The following is a 17,016-nucleotide window of genomic DNA, read 5'->3' as shown; positions in this document are numbered from 1 at the left end:
GATTGAACCAACATCCTTGGGAGCCCAGATATCTTTGATAGATAACTCTAACCAGTTATCGTTTTTAATCAGTAATCATTCTTGAGACCTAGCTTCGCAAAATAACTGCTGGACAGTTCATACAGCTTTTCGTTGTTCAAGAATTAATCAGAAGCTTTTGTAATTTATTCCTAGCTCTTCTGTTTAACCTGCATTTGATACATTCTTTAAAAATCATCCTACTACATTGCTTCTTAATAAAACGGTAATGTGTGTCCCTTTAGCAGAGTCCTTAACCAAAAAAAAAGTAGTTAAATGATTTTTTAAAAATTGTGGTATGCTCTTTTACGTTAAAATTTCAGTGTTTTATGGAATTTTATTTTTAATTTGATGAGGGCCTTCCCTTTTGATTGAAAGAGTATTTCAAGTAATCAACAGACATAGCTTGGATGAGAGAAAAGGTACTTGGGAGATAAAAACATTGAGTTTATTTTTTTATGTTTTAATTTTTTAAATAATTAATTTTTGGCCATACCATGTGTTATATGGCATCTTAGTGCCTCAACCAGGGATTGAACTTACACCCCCTAACCATTGAACTGCCAGAGAAATCGCCTAAAAACATTTAGTTTAGATATAATAGTTTTAATTTTTCTTTTACTTGATGGCCAGACTGTATCCATGACCCCAACCTGTTTATCTTGCCAGCTGGTCACAGGATACATCAAGCCAATGTATGTACAGTTGGACTATACTTTTTATAGTATAAATTGTGTATTAGCCTCACTTTTTTTTCTAGTGCTTATTTTGAGCCTCCTAAAGCGTAAAATTTTTTTTATTAGAATATAATTGCTTTATAATGCTGTGTTAGTTTCTGCTGTACAATGAAGTGAATCAACTATATGTGTGCATATGTCCCCTCCCTTAGGCCTCCCAGACCTCCCTCCACCCCACCCGTCTAGGTCATCACAGACCACCAAACAGGACTTCCTGTGCTTCATAGCGGGTTCCCACTAGCTATCTATTTTAACATATGGTAGTGTGTGTGTGTGTGTGTGTGTATATATATGTATATATATATACACACACACATATCAGTCTTACTCTCCCTGAGAAAACCATAATTTAAAAGGACACATGTACCCCAGTGTTCATTGCAGCATTACTTAAAGTAGTCAGGACAAGGATACAACCTAAATATCTAATGACAGATTAATGGATAAAGAAGTGGCACATATATACAGTGAAATATTACTCAGCCATAAAAAGGAAATAGGGTCATTTGTGGAGATGCGGATGGATCTAGAGTCTGACACACAGAATAGAGTAGGTCAGAAAGAGAACAACAAATATTGTATATTAAAGCATAAAGATCTTAAATATTCCTCATGTTACTTGTTTTGTCAAAAATCATGAAGTTTTCTCTCTTTAATAAATAAACATTTTTAACACTTGTTTAGTTGTCAGTTGGATAGGTTCTGGGAGTTGTCAGCAGAACAGAAATACATAGCGTACAATTCTCAACTTTCCACAACTGCTCTCTGATAGGTGAGAAAGTAATTTAAATCTCGTAGGCCTCAGACTGATAACTGGTAGCAATCCTATCCTTTAGACTTCAACTAATTCTTAAAAGTTAAAAAAAATTATCTCTCTGTAATCTAAATTTTCTTTTAAAGAATGTATAGGGACTTCCTTGGAGGTCCAGTGGTTAAGAATCTGCGCTTCTGTGCAGGGGGTGTGAGTTCATCCCTGATTAGGGAACTGGGGATTTCATATCCTAACATGCTGTGCAACATGGCAAAAAGAAAAAATACATAGGTACATATATATATATATATAAAGTATAATTCTTATTTTATTCCCATTAGTCCGGGCACAGATGTCACTACAGAGCTGGATAGCTGGATTGATAAGTTTTGCTTAGATGCTGATGTCTTCGTTTTGGTTGCAAATTCCGAATCAACTCTAATGAACACGGTAGGATCTAATCATTATTTTGTTTGAGTGATAGAATATGAAGTAATACCCTTTCTGATTATGAAAAGTAAGGTAAATCCAAATCATATATTAGAATGAAGCTGTAATATCACGGGTGAATGAAGGGGTTTGCATTTCTGTGCTACTAGAAGGACTGATTTTGGATTGATGGTTCTAGCTTTTAGTGAGTATTTGAGTCCAAGGTGTGTTGTTGACATTCACTGTAGTTATTTGCAGGTTTCTAAAGGAACAGACACCAGAATTGTTAAGCTGTTGACTTAAGTATTTTAAATAAGATATAACACTCCCACCTCACCTCCCTGTCTGGCAGGCAAAGCTTTTTTCATATTTTGAGTTTTGTCAACTTTCTCACAAAGATTTACCTGTGTATACCCTAGATTTCCACTTACCTGTGTACACTCTAAGCTGCTGTTAAACACAGAAGAGTATTTATCCAGGATGTCTAGAACCAGACATATCTCAAATAAACTTTCCAGAGTTTTTATATCTAATATCCAAAGCTATAGTGAAGCATATAAATGGCTAAACACTATTAAAACCTACGTGTTACCAACAAGTCCTGTTTTGTCACTGTGTTGTCAGTGTTTATGTGGCCCGACTGTATCATAAACCCTGTTGCTCTGACAGCACTGACAGCTGTTTACAACCTGATGGTATAAAAAAGAGGTAAATGTTTAAAATCTGGTTTAGAGTAACTCCATTCTTGAGGTGTCAGATAAACAAACTTTGATATACATCTTGACTTTGGTACCTTTGTTTATGTTATTCTTGGCTCACAATTCTTTCCCCTCTCAATTTTCCATCCTTCAAAAAGCCATTATCGGTACCATCAAGCCCATCTTTATCACCACTTCCTCCTTTATAGATCATTTCTTAATTTTAGTTGGATTGTATAGCATTTATGGCACATAGCTTTTATTGTTTATTATGATATATGTGTTTTACATTAATTTACTTAGTCTAAATCTCTAAGAAGATTTGAGGTAGATTTTTAACTATACTATCATATCTAGCAGTATCTTATGTCCTGCATGTAGTAGAAACAGATAAATATTTGTTCAATTGAATTTCAATAAAGACTCATGAGAGAAGCAGGAAAACCTTAACTCTTGCTTTCTTATATTTTAATTTTGTCATCTCTGGAAGTTTAATGTTCTGAGTGCTTTGGGATCTTTTATCTCTGTGGGTGTTCTGGGTGTTCTCACTGTTGTTAAATGGTTCAAACTTTTAGATTCAAATAAGGTTTCACATATAAATATAGAAATAAAGTAGCTTTAAAAGTGAACATACTGTTGGGTATTGGGTGTTTTTCAGGAAAAACAGTTTTTTCACAAGGTAAATGAGCGACTTTCCAAGCCTAATATTTTTATCCTGAATAATCGTTGGGATGCCTCTGCATCAGAGCCAGAATATATGGACGATGTAAGTTACATTTTTTTCCCTCAAGTTTTGAAATATAGTAATGTACATTGGTATCTGAGAAAACAATACACATCATAGAGTAGAACATCATAAGCAGCTATTCTCTTACTTGAGAAAAGAGTATAGTTGTACAGAACCTGAAGTGGATATGTGCTAAGTAGACAGAATATTAAGCTACTTTGAAATAAAGTTGTATTATGACAGTACTGTCAAATCATTTTAGATCTTGAAACATCCTTTTTAATTCTCTGTTTAAGTATAACATAACAGAAAAAATCATTGGTGTCCAGCTCAGTGAATTTTACGAATGTAATACCTTTGTAAGGGTCCAGGTCAAGAAGCAGAACATTCCAGCACCCCAGTATCCTGCTTTTCTAGCCTCTACCCTCCTACCAAAGGATAACCACTTGTGTCTCTGATAGCCTAAATTAATTTTTTGGGTTGTTCAACTTTGTGTAATGGAACCACGTAATATCCACTTCTGTGTCAGGTTTCTTTTGTTCAGCATTAAATGTGTGACGTATATCCATTCTTTCGTGCATAGATGAAGTACATTCTCATTATGGTATAGTCTTTCATCCTATGAATAACAGTTGATCTCTTCATTCTGCTAGTGATGGGCATTTGGGTAAATTTCCTTCTTTTAGCTATTACGAATAATGCTGCTGGGCATATTCTTGTGTATGTCTTTTTATTGCACACTGGTGTGTATGTCTCTTGGATATATACCAGAGGTTCTCACTGTGAGGGGTTGTGTGCTACTGGCATCTAGTGGGGAGAAGCTTGCAATGCTGTTAAACAATCTGTAACAGAGAATAGCTCTTGCCCCCAGACCAGATTTATCCAACTCACAGTGTCAGTAATGCAGGAATCAGTAATCCATGGGTATTGACTGAGGAGTAGAATTCCTGGATTATAGGTAAAGAAAATGCTATTTTAATAAATGCAGCCCAAGAGCTTTTTGAAGTGCTCATATAGGTTTATATTTCCATCACCACATTGAGAGTGGTGCTTGATTTGTGTCATTGCCAGTGCTTGGTATTTTTTGCTTCTAGTTTCTCATTTTAGTCACGCCAGTGGTTTTAGAAACTTTTTAGAAAGGATGAAGAATCTGGCATTTAGTGTACAAGTAATATTTAATTTGCTTGATGGTATTTCTGATCTTAATAGTAGTATGTATTTATTATTTTTTTAAGAAAACTTATGGAGAATTCTTTGGCAGTCCAGTGGTTAGAATTCCATGCTTCCATTGCAGGGGACATGGGTTCAGTCCTTGGTTAGGGAGCTAAGATCCCACAAGCCACATGGCCTGATCAAAAACAAACAAACAAAAAAACTTTAGAAAATACATTAAAAAAATAAAATTTATACTGTCCCATCACTATTCACATGTTAGATTATTTGCTTTCATTCTTCCCCTGACCCCCCCAAATTGAAATTTTGCTTAATGTGAAACCTTATATCCTGTTATTAACTCATTTTATGATCATACTCTTTCAAATCAAGCTCTCATTTAATCATCAGAGAATCAGAAGATAGCACCCACAGATTGTTCTTCTCCATGCCTCTTTAATTTTATTAAGTCTTAACATGGAGATCTCTTATCGTAGCCATAATGTTAAATGCTGGTACTAAACCCTAACTAACTTCTAATCCTTATTCGTAATTTAGATACCCAAGTGCTAATCTTAAACTTAATGTCACAGCTCTAATCCATAGCTAATATATTCTCCCAAATTTTAATTCCCAGTGTTTTTTGGAAGAAAAATATACCGTTTATGCTCTGATTCCAAAATAAAACTAACTTCATTATAGCAAATTGATTGCAGCACTTATTTTCTAATTTTAAAGGTATTAATAGCTTCATTGTAGAAAATTTAGAAAATAAAATCCTAAGGAAGAAATTAAATTGCCGCCCATTTTAGTGAGTGTTGCCTGTATGCCACGTATTAATTATGTAAATATGTATACACATCATATATCCTTAATACAGAATTAAGAACCTTTCCCTGTGCCATTAAGTACTAGTATTTGCTACAATATATTTCTTAATGGTTGTGTAGTATTTGATGGTCCATCAGAGTTTTAAATTAAATGTTCAAGGAAGAATCATTAAGAGGAAGATTTCCTATCAGCAAGTATCAGACTTCATTTATTAGAATTTTTAGATTTATTTGTTAATTATAAGGCAAAACTAACACAACATTGTAAAGCAGCTATAGTCCAATTTTTTAAAAAGTAGGTGAAAAAAAATTGCTATAAAAAAAAATATAAGGCAGCTGTTACTACATAGTATAGTAATCAGTTCAGTTCAGTTGCTCAGTCGTGTCTGACTTTGTGACCCCGTGAACCGCAGCATGCCAGGCCTCCCTGTCCATCACCAACTCCTGGAGTCCACCCAAAACCATGTCCATTGTGTCGGTGATGCCATCCTTAATATCACTATAAATGGAGTTAGTATAGGCCTGTAACTCACATTTGTTTAGTTATTAGAATTCTTTTAATACCCTCTTTTTTTGCTAGGTACGCAGACAGCACATGGAAAGATGCCTGCATTTTTTGGTGGAGGAGCTCAGAGTTGTGGATCCTTTAGAAGCACGCAATCGTATCTTTTTTGTTTCTGCAAAGGAAGTTCTTAGTGCTAGAAAGCAGAAAGCACAGGGGATGCCAGAAGGTGGTATGTATTCATTATAGATTTCCTTTTGAAATATAAATATAGATTATAAAAGTAGCATGCAAATATCTTATCTTGTTATATACCAGGTTTTAAACCTCTTCACCTAAATATTACAGGTGGGGCACTTGCAGAAGGATTTCAGGCAAGATTACAAGAGTTTCAGAATTTTGAACAAATCTTTGAGGTAGGAGTTTTGTGAATGTATTGACTAATATAAAACTAGCATTGGTTGGAAAGTGAGCATAATCTTCTGTTTTCATTACCTGTCCTTGTTAATAACCTTTGGTGTTATTTAGTGTAGTTTCTGACAGAGCAAGTGAAGCAAGGAAAGTTTGAAGAAAGAAGGTCCCTGCAAAATGGATGATCTGTAAGAATGGAGAATTAATGATTGTAATTTCTTATTCTTTTTTTTAAAATGCGTTTGTATCTAAATGAGACATATTTTCTAATATTGTGTTGTGTGATGAATATAATACTCTATATTCAGTAGTTAGGGACAAGATTAAAGAAATGTAGTTGCTGTTGGAATGGGTAATAGAGCAAAATGAAGATCTCTTTTCTTTTGATAGAACATAGTTAACACCATTTGACAAAAGTTAATTACATTTCTCAACTGTATTGCCACCTGTTAATTCTCCACGTTTTATGCCAAATGTGCTGAACAAACCAAACGGATGCAAAAATAATTAAGATACATGTCCTATACTTTAGGGGAATCTAAGCTACTGAGGTGCAGGAATAACTAATGTGTGTGCTAGTGGAGAGAGAAGATCCTGTTATGTTTTGGGATAGGTGTTTTATTCAGAGACCTTAAAACATCCTAGATTGACTGAAAAATACTTCAGCTGTTAATCTTCTTGGCTCTAATTTAGCTCTATCTAGTTGTATTTATTAGATTTCATATCTCCTAACCCCCAGATGAACACAAATACTCAGAACTGAAAAAACTTCCATCTGTAATTCTTCCTTGTAAGTAGTAACTATTATAATACTAAGGACATAAGTATTGAATGTACTTGGCAGAATTTTTTAAATTAATCATTTGCTCACTATCCCCTACTTTTAATTTGGTGAGAAGAAAAAAGACCATTAGGTAGACAAAGACAAAATGTTTAAGACAGCATACTCTCTGTTCCCTTGGTAAGGTGTTTCTGATTCTTCAGAGGTCCTTGGAATATCAACAGGTGTTTTGTCAAGTTAAGCTGTAGGATACATGATATCCCAGTTAATTAAAGATCATTTTTATATTCTTGCCCTTTTCTTGCGTAAGAGATTTAATCCTCTACCCACTGTTATCAGGAACAGTCATTTCATCCATGGGAAAAATATTGGAGAGAGTATCTTTTGTTGTTTCCCTCATCTTTTCTTATTTATTGAGCTTTTCTTTCTTTGTCTGTATGTGTTTATCTTTGATTTCTCCTACCAAATCATGTACTGTTCAGTTATACACTCATACCTCTTTCATATTGGTTCCTGGTACAGCTTTTGCTTTCCCAGAATATCTCCTTGAAGAGGTGGGAATGAGAAGAATAAAAGATGTGCTGTAGAGCACTGGTCCCCAAACCTGGCTGGTGATGAGAAACACATGAGGTACTTTAGAGACCTGCAGGCTCCTGACCTATCCCAGAGAGTTAATCCAGTAGGGCTAGGACGGACCTAGGAATCTCTTAAATGTTTAAACCTCCCCAAGTGATTGCAATAATCAGGAAGAGTTGGGAACTGTTCTTTCTAATGTTTTTAGAAGAAACTTGGTATTTCCTTTTTTATTTTAAAAGTTCTTTTGAGAATCTAAAAATTATGTTTGAAAAAAACTATTTATGAGCAAGAGCTTTTCCATGAAGTTGTAGAGAATGTTAGGCTTTAGAGTTTGAAATTTTTGTTTAAAGCTATGATAGATATAAAATGAGAATTAGCTAAAAGTGATTTGAATTTACCTAAAGAAATAGTCATATGGGCAAACAATTTTGTCTTGATGCCCAAACCTTTTTTTGGTAATTACATTGACAGCTCTTTTCAACTGTTGGCCAAAGCTCAAATTTGTTACCTTTAAAATTAATTTTGATAATTTATGATTTCTTATAAATTGATACATTGCTGAGAATTTATAATTTAGTATAAAATTATTTATTTAATAATTTCTGTATTCCTTTTCTATATCTGTCTATATACCTATATATAGATATATCATTAAAGTATATAAGAAATATATATATTTTAATCTTAATTGAGATTTGTCAATGATTTTATTGCTTTGCTGTATCCTCTAAAGATTAATTGAATAATTTATCAGATTCTAAATAGCATTTTTTGGTTGTTAGTCATTCAGTTCAACTAATGTTTACAGGAAGTTTTTTTCTGCTTTGATTATAAAAGTGGAATGAATTTGTCTGTGAGTGTAGCTTTGGATGTTTTCCATGGCTTTCCGTATCCAGATTTCGTTGTTGATTAATTTTTAATTATAGTTTTTGGCATTTCCTACTCAATACAGGAGTTATTAAAATTCAGGTATTTTGATTCTTCCCATATGACTTTTCTTGATTTTTTTTTTTTAACGTTATGATGACAACATGTGGCCTTAAATGCCCATTTTCTGTTTTCAGAATTGACTTCTGTTTGTGTGTGTGTAGTCTTACAATTTTTGTGAAAAGAAAAACTGTACCAAGTTCATCATTTTATCAAACAATCTGATCTTTACCATAGAACTCTTGAGATTCATTTGATTTAGAAGAAGCTGAAAGGTATATGGTATCTTGGTGTTCTTTCTTCCACTTCTGTCAGTTTAAAATATTTCCAAGTAACACGTTTGGAGTGGTAAATAGCATGTTATTGGGTATTTGGGGTCTTTTATCAAGAAGTCTTGACAAATTTGTTTTATGTTTTAATTACACATAAATATTAATACTTATAAATTTGTAACTACATATGACTGGTTGTAAGCTATTTTCTTTGGATGTAAGTAGAAAATCAGAAGATCTTAAATGTGATTATTGTTTTGCTTCTAATTTAATAAGTTTTCAAGCAGCCTCTGGCATATTCTGACAAGATGGAAATCATCTGGTGTAGTATTTTAAACTTCACCTTATGAAAGCAGAGTTCCTGATGAAATAAGTCTGGCTACTATTTGCAGGCTATATGTGACCTCCATGGAGATTCATAAGTACGTTAGTGTATACAGGACTCTGAGAAATGGTTCAGTAAAGAAGTTTTATTTAAATTAGCATTTCCTGTACTTCATTTGGAATAGAGTATTCCTTTTGTAGTTGACTTTTGATATTTTTCTAATCAGAACATCAGTGTGGCATACTTTTTAATTAGAAAACAGTTGCCTGTTTTCTTCTTCCTACATATTCACTACTGTATATTTTTGAATCAAGGAATAACTTGTAATAACTTAGAGATTTTTCCTTTTTGTCTAGTCTAGCTCTAATACTGTGCTGTTATCTACAAATTTGGGGTCTTCATTGCTGATATCTAGATCTGCTTCATCGAGGAACATAGAATTTCTTTTAACTTTTTTTCTTTTAAAACTATTCTTTTTCTTTTATTATAGTTTTGTAAAGGTTAATTTGGCAATTAATGAGACAGTTATTTAAAGTAAAATCAAAGCTTTGTTTTGGTCATTAAAAAATAAGCGGTTGATATTATGGTTGATATTATGTAGTTTTAGTGGCTTTTGCTCTGGCATGTACAAAACAGTAATACTCTTAACTTCCTAACACTAATCTTTTCAAGGTTAATGATAATTGAGAAACTTATAAATGAGCTTGATGATGAGCAAAAATGAGACTATGCTTTGAAAAAAAGTAGTGGGCTCTGAGTTAAGGAAACTGTTAGCTAAATGAATTATCCTCATGTACCCTGGAGCTAAAGAAATGAATCTGTTTTGTTTTCTATACACTCCAGTATTCTGGCCTGGAGAATTCCAAGGACTGTATAGTCCATGGGTGGCAAAGAGTCGGACATGACTGAGTGCTTTCACTTTCTGTAAAGTGAAGTGAACAAAATCATCATTTTAGAAATGTAAAGGCTTAATATAGATTATAAATAGGACATTGATTAAATGTATACCAATGATTTCAAGGTAACGAACAACAGTGCTAGAGTACTGACTACCTTTAAAACTTGAAAGCTATTTATTTTGATAAAGGATAGTATTACTTTAGGAAGTAATTATCACAGTTTGTACCAGTTTTATATTAAGCTCAAGAAAATAAATTCATGGAAATATTAGAGAGTTGGAAGGTATATCCTTTTAAAAATTTATTGTAAAAAATAAACATGATGTCCTACAGAACATCTGTTTTGAGTATTGATGTTGTAACCCAGATGAGTGTTTCTTGATTGTTTGAAGACCAGCTAGCATTTTTCTATAGATGCTTGAAGTTGTTTTCAGACGTTAATGTGTGTATAGAATTAGACTTTCTATGAAGTAAAAGTGAAAGGTCAATTTCAGTTTAATAATTTTGCTAAGATTTAAGTGATGAATCACACTAAGTGTTTTAAATAACAAGCAGTATGCACACATACTGAAATTGAAACAATTTCACAAAAGAAACATCCATGATCATATGTGATGCATTTTGTTGTATTCTCTGTGTAAAAAATACTCGTCATGAATCACTGATTTGTAGAACTGTTAGTAAGTTAAGAGCTGCAATTAACTTGAAAGTAAAACATGAGATAATGTATCCTTCTGACCTGTATGCACATGCTATATTGTCCCATGACAATAATGGCATTATCTTAGAAATAGCTATAGATATTTTCTATAAACAATTTAAAATACTACATTGTGTACTGTTAAAAGAGTACTTTTCAGTTTGTTCAGGCTTTAATCTGTAGAAGTTCTTTTATGAATTTTATGTGGCATCATTCGACTAATTTTTTTCAATGTAGAATTCTGGTTCCATGGCTTAAGAACTTTATGAGGTTATCAATTACAAATTTGAGAAAGATCAAGATAGATGAACTAGAAATAGATTAAAGGTGATCCAAGTAAAATTAGTAATCTAATAGGAAATCTTTTTTAACATTGAAAATAGTACCCTTTTTAATTTGTTTTTGAAGATAGTATAGTCAAAGATCCATTGCACATTACTGTGTAAAATTACACAAAGCTATGAACTTGCTGTTAAAGCTCTTTTACTTTTGAATCCTTGACTTTTTTTAACTTTATAACTTTAAGTTGTGTTTATGTTTCATTTATTTTCTTTCCTTATGTCTGTTTTGGTTAATGTTATGAACAGCAAGTTTTTGTGTTTAAATTCCTGAAAATGTTTGGATGGAATTACAGTAATGTGTTATGGCTTGGGCCCCTCGCAGGAGTGTATCTCGCAGTCAGCAGTGAAAACAAAGTTTGAACAGCACACTATCAGAGCTAAACAGATACTAGAAACTGTGAAAAACATAATGGATTCAATAAACGTGGCAGCAGCAGAGAAAAGGTATGAATTCATTTTATTGCAAAATAAAAATTATTTTTGTGTCGACATGAAAAGACTGATCTGAAATTTTTATTATTATTGAATACCTTTCACACTAACATCAGCCTAATAGGTTTAGCTGATGCCTACTTGCATGTTTTTTAATGAATATTTGAAACTGTTAAGCATTTTTTTTTACAACCTTGAACACATTATTTACATTCTCAGTATTACAGTCTCAGAATACGATCTCAGTATTCTTGTGTGTGAGTTGTGAGTTTTAAATGTTCAGTGACTTGAAAATACCTTTAAAGCAGTAGAAGAACCATTTCTTTAAACAGAATTTTTCAAAGTTCAAAACAGGTGACTTTTTTTTTACATTCAACCTATCACTCATCTTTTATTTATTCATATGTTAAAACCTTGAAATCACTCTTTTATGCCAGTTGTGGTTTTATATCAGCTGGTAAACAATCAAGGTGGTACTACCTGCCAGCCAGAAGGTGAATTTGGTAAGCATTACTCCATATGTCATACTGTAGTACAGTATTTTATTTCATTTATTGCCTGATAACAATGAAAACGAATACAGAAACCAGCACTATTCAAAGAAAAGGGTAGTTCTCACAAACTTGGTACACTTGAAACTAAGATCAAGATGTTACTAGATGTTACAAGCATAATGATGTTAAGCCTCAACTGAACCTTTAAGTGGACTTAAGCCAATCAATGGAAAGATACAAAGCATCTAAGATTAAATCCAAGATGATATAAAATTGGTAATTTTAAATGTATTTGATCTTGCTGAGAAGAAAACTCCACTCATATCTAGGTCTGTTGCCTAATTTTGGCACCTTGGCAGGATGCATTATGTATAAAATTAGAGAATTTGCAGCATAATAAACAAAAGGGTCAGAACCCAGAGTCTGATCGCTGCTGTGTCACAGTGTTTCTGTATATTGAACTCAGTTGCTATATTACAGTAGCCAAAGTAAGTATTGGTCCACTGGATTGACCTTAATTTTTATAAAAATATAAACATTGAAATAAACCTGGCACAAAAAACTGATGTGAATTGAGGATGGTTTGTAACTCTTTTAGCTAAAGGTATTTAAAAAAGGAATCTCAGGCTTTTGTTTTCCTGTGTCATCCAAGGGTTAACAAATTTAGCAGATAGTAAATATTCTAGGCTTTGTGGGCCATACTGTCTATTTTGCAGCTACTCAGTTCTTCAGTTCAGAGCAAAAGCAGCCGATTACACCCAATAGGTACATGAGTGCATGTGACTGCATTCCAAGGAAACTAACAAAAACTAGCAGCTGGCTGGATTGAGCTTGCAGGGTGCTTCATTAAGTAGACTCAATAATGAGTTAGTTCTGTTTTGAATATTTGTATCTGTGAAATGGGTGGAGATTTAGAATCCTTATTAATACTTTGTGGGATTCAGGTACCACAGGAGCAGAGAGAGAGCAGTTTCTATCCAGTCATCTGTAAAACATTTTATGAGTGAAATGTTATTTGAATCCCTTTTAGATGTTGAAATACAAGGTGTTTTTTTTTTTTTTTCTTATATCACACTAACAGATGGTTCAATATATGTGAGTGTCTCCTTAATTTCTTTAGAACTAAAATGTATCCTGAATATTAATTACTCTTCATACTATAATAGGGTTTATTCAATAGAAGAGAGGGAAGACCAAATTGATAGACTGGACTTTATCCGAAACCAGATGAACCTTTTAACACTGGATGTTAAAAAAAAAATCAGGGAGGTTACAGAGGAGGTTGCAAATAAGGTGGGTAACATTAGCTTTGTGATAATATCTGGGAATGAAAATACTTTTGATAGTGCTAAAAATATTATCCATCTGTTACTTTAAAAGAATATTAAGTTTTTTCAATTTGATTTTTTTGAGTAGTCAGTCACCTTGTTTAAATTTTCTAATTCTGATTTTTTTGTATTTCCAGGTTTCATGTGCAATGACAGATGAAATCTGTCGACTCTCTGTTTTGGTTGATGAATTTTGTTCTGAGTTTCATCCTACTCCAAGTGTATTGAAAGTATATAAAAATGTAAGTTACGTTGTTGTTAAATGTTATTCAGATACAGTTTACTTATCTTACTGAGTCTTATTCCACTCTTTAGTGATTTGGCCATTTTAGTGTCCTCATGGCAATCAGTACAGGATTAAATTGTTAGATCTCCTGTGCATTCTTACAATAAATGTAAATTATAAAATACATAAGAAAATTATCCACTTCAAAAGAATAAAGTCATTTTAGTGTTTACTACTGTTTTAGCATTTCTGTAAAGTCTGTATATGTTCTAGAGAAGAAAATAATGTGGACACTTACTACCATTGTTAACAGGAGTTAAATAAGCACATAGAAGACGGAATGGGAAGAAATTTGGCTGATCGGTGCACCAATGAAGTCAACGCTTCAATGCTTCAATCCCAGCAAGAAATTATTGGTAATATTTATGTCTGCAAGTTCATATGTAGTTTTTTCTCTTTTTTTCAATGATAAAAGATTTATTATAATATCTTTTAGATATCTTATAAAATGTAAAACATTATTTACTGTTGTTAACCAAAGTATCATAATTTGGTTCTTTCTAGAAAATTTGAAGCCATTACTTCCAGCTGGTATTCAGAATAAACTACATACACTGGTTCCTTGCAAGAAATTTGATCTTAGCTATGACCTAAATTGTCACAAGTTATGTTCAGATTTTCAAGAGGATATTGTATTTCGTTTTTCTCTGGGCTGGTCTTCTCTTGTCCATCGTTTCTTGGGCCCTACAAATGCTCAGCGGGTGCTTCTAGGATTATCAGAGCCTATCTTTCAGGTATCTATCTATATATAAATATCTTTTAGTAGGCTATTTTTAAAAAAATTTTCTATTTGAGTAGGCTTTTTATTAGGTGGTTATTGCTATACTGTACCGGTATGTATCTGATCCTACCAGTTGAGAGTCTCTTTTTATTTCATCTGTGTGATTTTCTCTGTAGAACTAGCCGTGTCAGCTTTGCTTATTTGTACGGTAATATTTATGATATAGAGCCATTTTAGAATTAGGTATACTACTATATTTAAGGAAAAGCCAATCCCCAAATTTCCATTCAGTACTGTTGTAGGTTACTCTGCATTCACTTTTGATACTCTTATTTTGTAAATTTTCTAATCTTAATCATTTGAAAAAACTTTTTTGAATTTATCAACTCAGTAATTTTTCAGGAAAATTACAGGGTTTTAAAACTATTGCCACAATCTAGTTTTAGAACATTTCTGTCACCCCTGAGGATATGATTGTGCCCATTTGCAGTCAGGCTTCATTTCCACCACCAGCCCTACTGCTAGTCAGGTTTCTTTAGCTATTATTTTTGCTCTTCCTGGACATTTCCTATGAATGGAATCATACAAAATGTGACTGGCTACTTTCACTTAGCGTAATGTTTTCAAGATTTGTCATCATACTATATGAATGTTGTAGCATGTGTCAGTATTCAGCATTTCTTTTGTATCGCTGAATAATATTCCACCGTGGCTGTCACACATTTTATTTATCCATTCATCAACTGATGGACATTTGAGTTGCTGTACTTTTTGGCTATTATGAATAATGGTGTTATAAATACCCATATACTGTTTTTATGTGGGCATGTGTTTTCATTTCTTTTGAGTATTTAGGAATGAAATTGCTGAGCCATATGGTAACTCCATGTTTAACTTTCTGAGGAACTGCCAAACTGTTTTCCAAAGCAGATGCACTGTTTTACATTCCCACCAGCAATATATTAACATTCTGTTTCTCCACATTCTAATCAAGGCTTTTTTTTCTGGCAGATACAAAGTTGTATCTCATTGTATTGATAGTTTTGATTTGTGTTTCCCTAATGACTGATGATTTTGAACATCATTTCATATGCTTATTCTTGTATTTCTTTTTGTAACATGTGTATTCAAATTTTTTGCTCATTTTTAAATTAGGTTATTTGACTTCTTACTGACTTTTAAGAGTCCTTTACATATATTCCAGATGTAAGTCTTTATCAGTTATATGATTTCAAAATATTTATGTTTTTCTAGTCTGTAGCTTGCCTTTTTATTTTCTTATGGTATGTTTTAAAGTGTAAAGGTTTTAAGTTTAATTTTATGCTTTCATTTTTTATTTTTATTTATTATTTTTGGCTGCATGGTTTGTGGGATCTTAGTTCCCTGACCATAGGTTGAACCCAAGCCCTTGGCAGTGAGTGTGAAGTCCTAACTACTGAACCACAAGGAAATTCTCAAGGTTTTAATTTTGAAGCCCAATATTTTTTTAAAAGACTGTTTTTGGTGTGAAAAAATTTGATATGCAGTTTTAATTTCTCTTGAGACTTGAGGGCCTATTGTTATAGATAGACTCATTGTATATTATAAAAATCTATTCTTTATGGTTTCAGATCATTTTTATTTTCTTCATGTATTTATGGTAAACTCATTAATTGGAGTCATTCTTTTTGTAGTTTTACTGCTATAATTTTAAAAGAGAATATAACAGAATTTTGTAAATGATTATTCCATGTATAGCTGTTTAATTGAATTAATTCTTCACCCCTCAACCTTATCAGCTCCCCAGATCTTTAGCTTCTACTCCCACTGCCCCTTCCAACCCAGCAACGCCAGATAATGCATCACAGGAAGAACTCATGGTTACCCTAATAACAACATTAGCCTCTCTTACATCTAGAACGTCTATGGGCATCATCGTTGTTGGAGGAGTGGTAAGAAAACAGTACCTTTTTTTTTTTTAGAAACAGTATTTTTTGGTGTAATTAAAATTGAAATTTTTGCAAAGCTACCTGCTAGATCAGGAAAAGAAAGATATGTTTACTTCTGTTTCCAGGTTCTATAAGATGATACGAAAAGTTGTAGGTTAAAATTAGTGAACTGGATCTAATCTTTTAAATTTTTTTAATATTTATTTTTATTTGTTTTTAAATTTTTTTAAATTGGAGGATAATTGCTTTACAATGTTGTGTTGGTTTCTGTCACACAACAGTGTGAATCAGCCATAATATACATATATCCCCTCCCTCCTAAGCCTCCCTCCCACCACCCTAAATATTTATTTTTATATTAAAATATAGTTGACATATAAAATTGTATTAGTTTGAGGTGTACCACAGGATTTAATGTATGTATGTATTGTGAAATGATTATCACAACATACATTTTTAAGTAATATTTCCATCACAGCACACAAAGAAACAATACTTATACATTGGAATAACAGTGATCCAGAGCCCTTATCTAGCCTTCTCCAAATACCAAAGAGATCACCTTAAAGTATTAAATGTTGTTTTTTGTAGTAGTTCTTACATATTAAAAAAATTTTTTTATGTCATTAACAGCATAGGTTTACTTGTTTTCCTTTTTTTAAATTGACATGTAGCTTGATTTACAATATCATGTTTTAGATGTACAGCAAAGTGATTATTTACACACATTACACACGTGTATATATATAGC

The 17,016-nt window shown here is 32.6% G+C and overlaps 1 protein-coding gene across 2 annotated transcripts in view; it reads left to right on the top strand.

The window, feature by feature from the left end:
* MFN1 (mitofusin 1) overlaps positions 1-17,016 on the top strand; it is a 35,372-nt gene that overhangs the window by 11,229 nt on the left and 7,127 nt on the right. For both annotated transcript variants that reach the window (XR_011144087.1, XM_068961024.1), the window contains exons 6-15: positions 1,848-1,956; positions 3,292-3,399; positions 5,923-6,076; positions 6,193-6,260; positions 11,399-11,520; positions 13,169-13,295; positions 13,468-13,572; positions 13,870-13,972; positions 14,121-14,350; positions 16,116-16,268. Coding sequence is in view for 1 of the 2 variants with exons in the window: in XM_068961024.1 (XP_068817125.1) it covers positions 1,848-1,956; positions 3,292-3,399; positions 5,923-6,076; positions 6,193-6,260; positions 11,399-11,520; positions 13,169-13,295; positions 13,468-13,572; positions 13,870-13,972; positions 14,121-14,350; positions 16,116-16,268 (1,279 nt within the window). In the remaining variant the exon portion in view is untranslated. The remainder of the gene's footprint in view (positions 1-1,847; positions 1,957-3,291; positions 3,400-5,922; positions 6,077-6,192; positions 6,261-11,398; positions 11,521-13,168; positions 13,296-13,467; positions 13,573-13,869; positions 13,973-14,120; positions 14,351-16,115; positions 16,269-17,016) is intronic.

This window comes from Capricornis sumatraensis, chromosome 1, assembly GCF_032405125.1.
Source record: "Capricornis sumatraensis isolate serow.1 chromosome 1, serow.2, whole genome shotgun sequence".
Classification (NCBI taxonomy): domain Eukaryota; kingdom Metazoa; phylum Chordata; class Mammalia; order Artiodactyla; family Bovidae; genus Capricornis; species Capricornis sumatraensis.
Note: the sequence above shows the minus strand (reverse complement) of the source record. Positions and strands in the feature narration are given on the sequence as shown.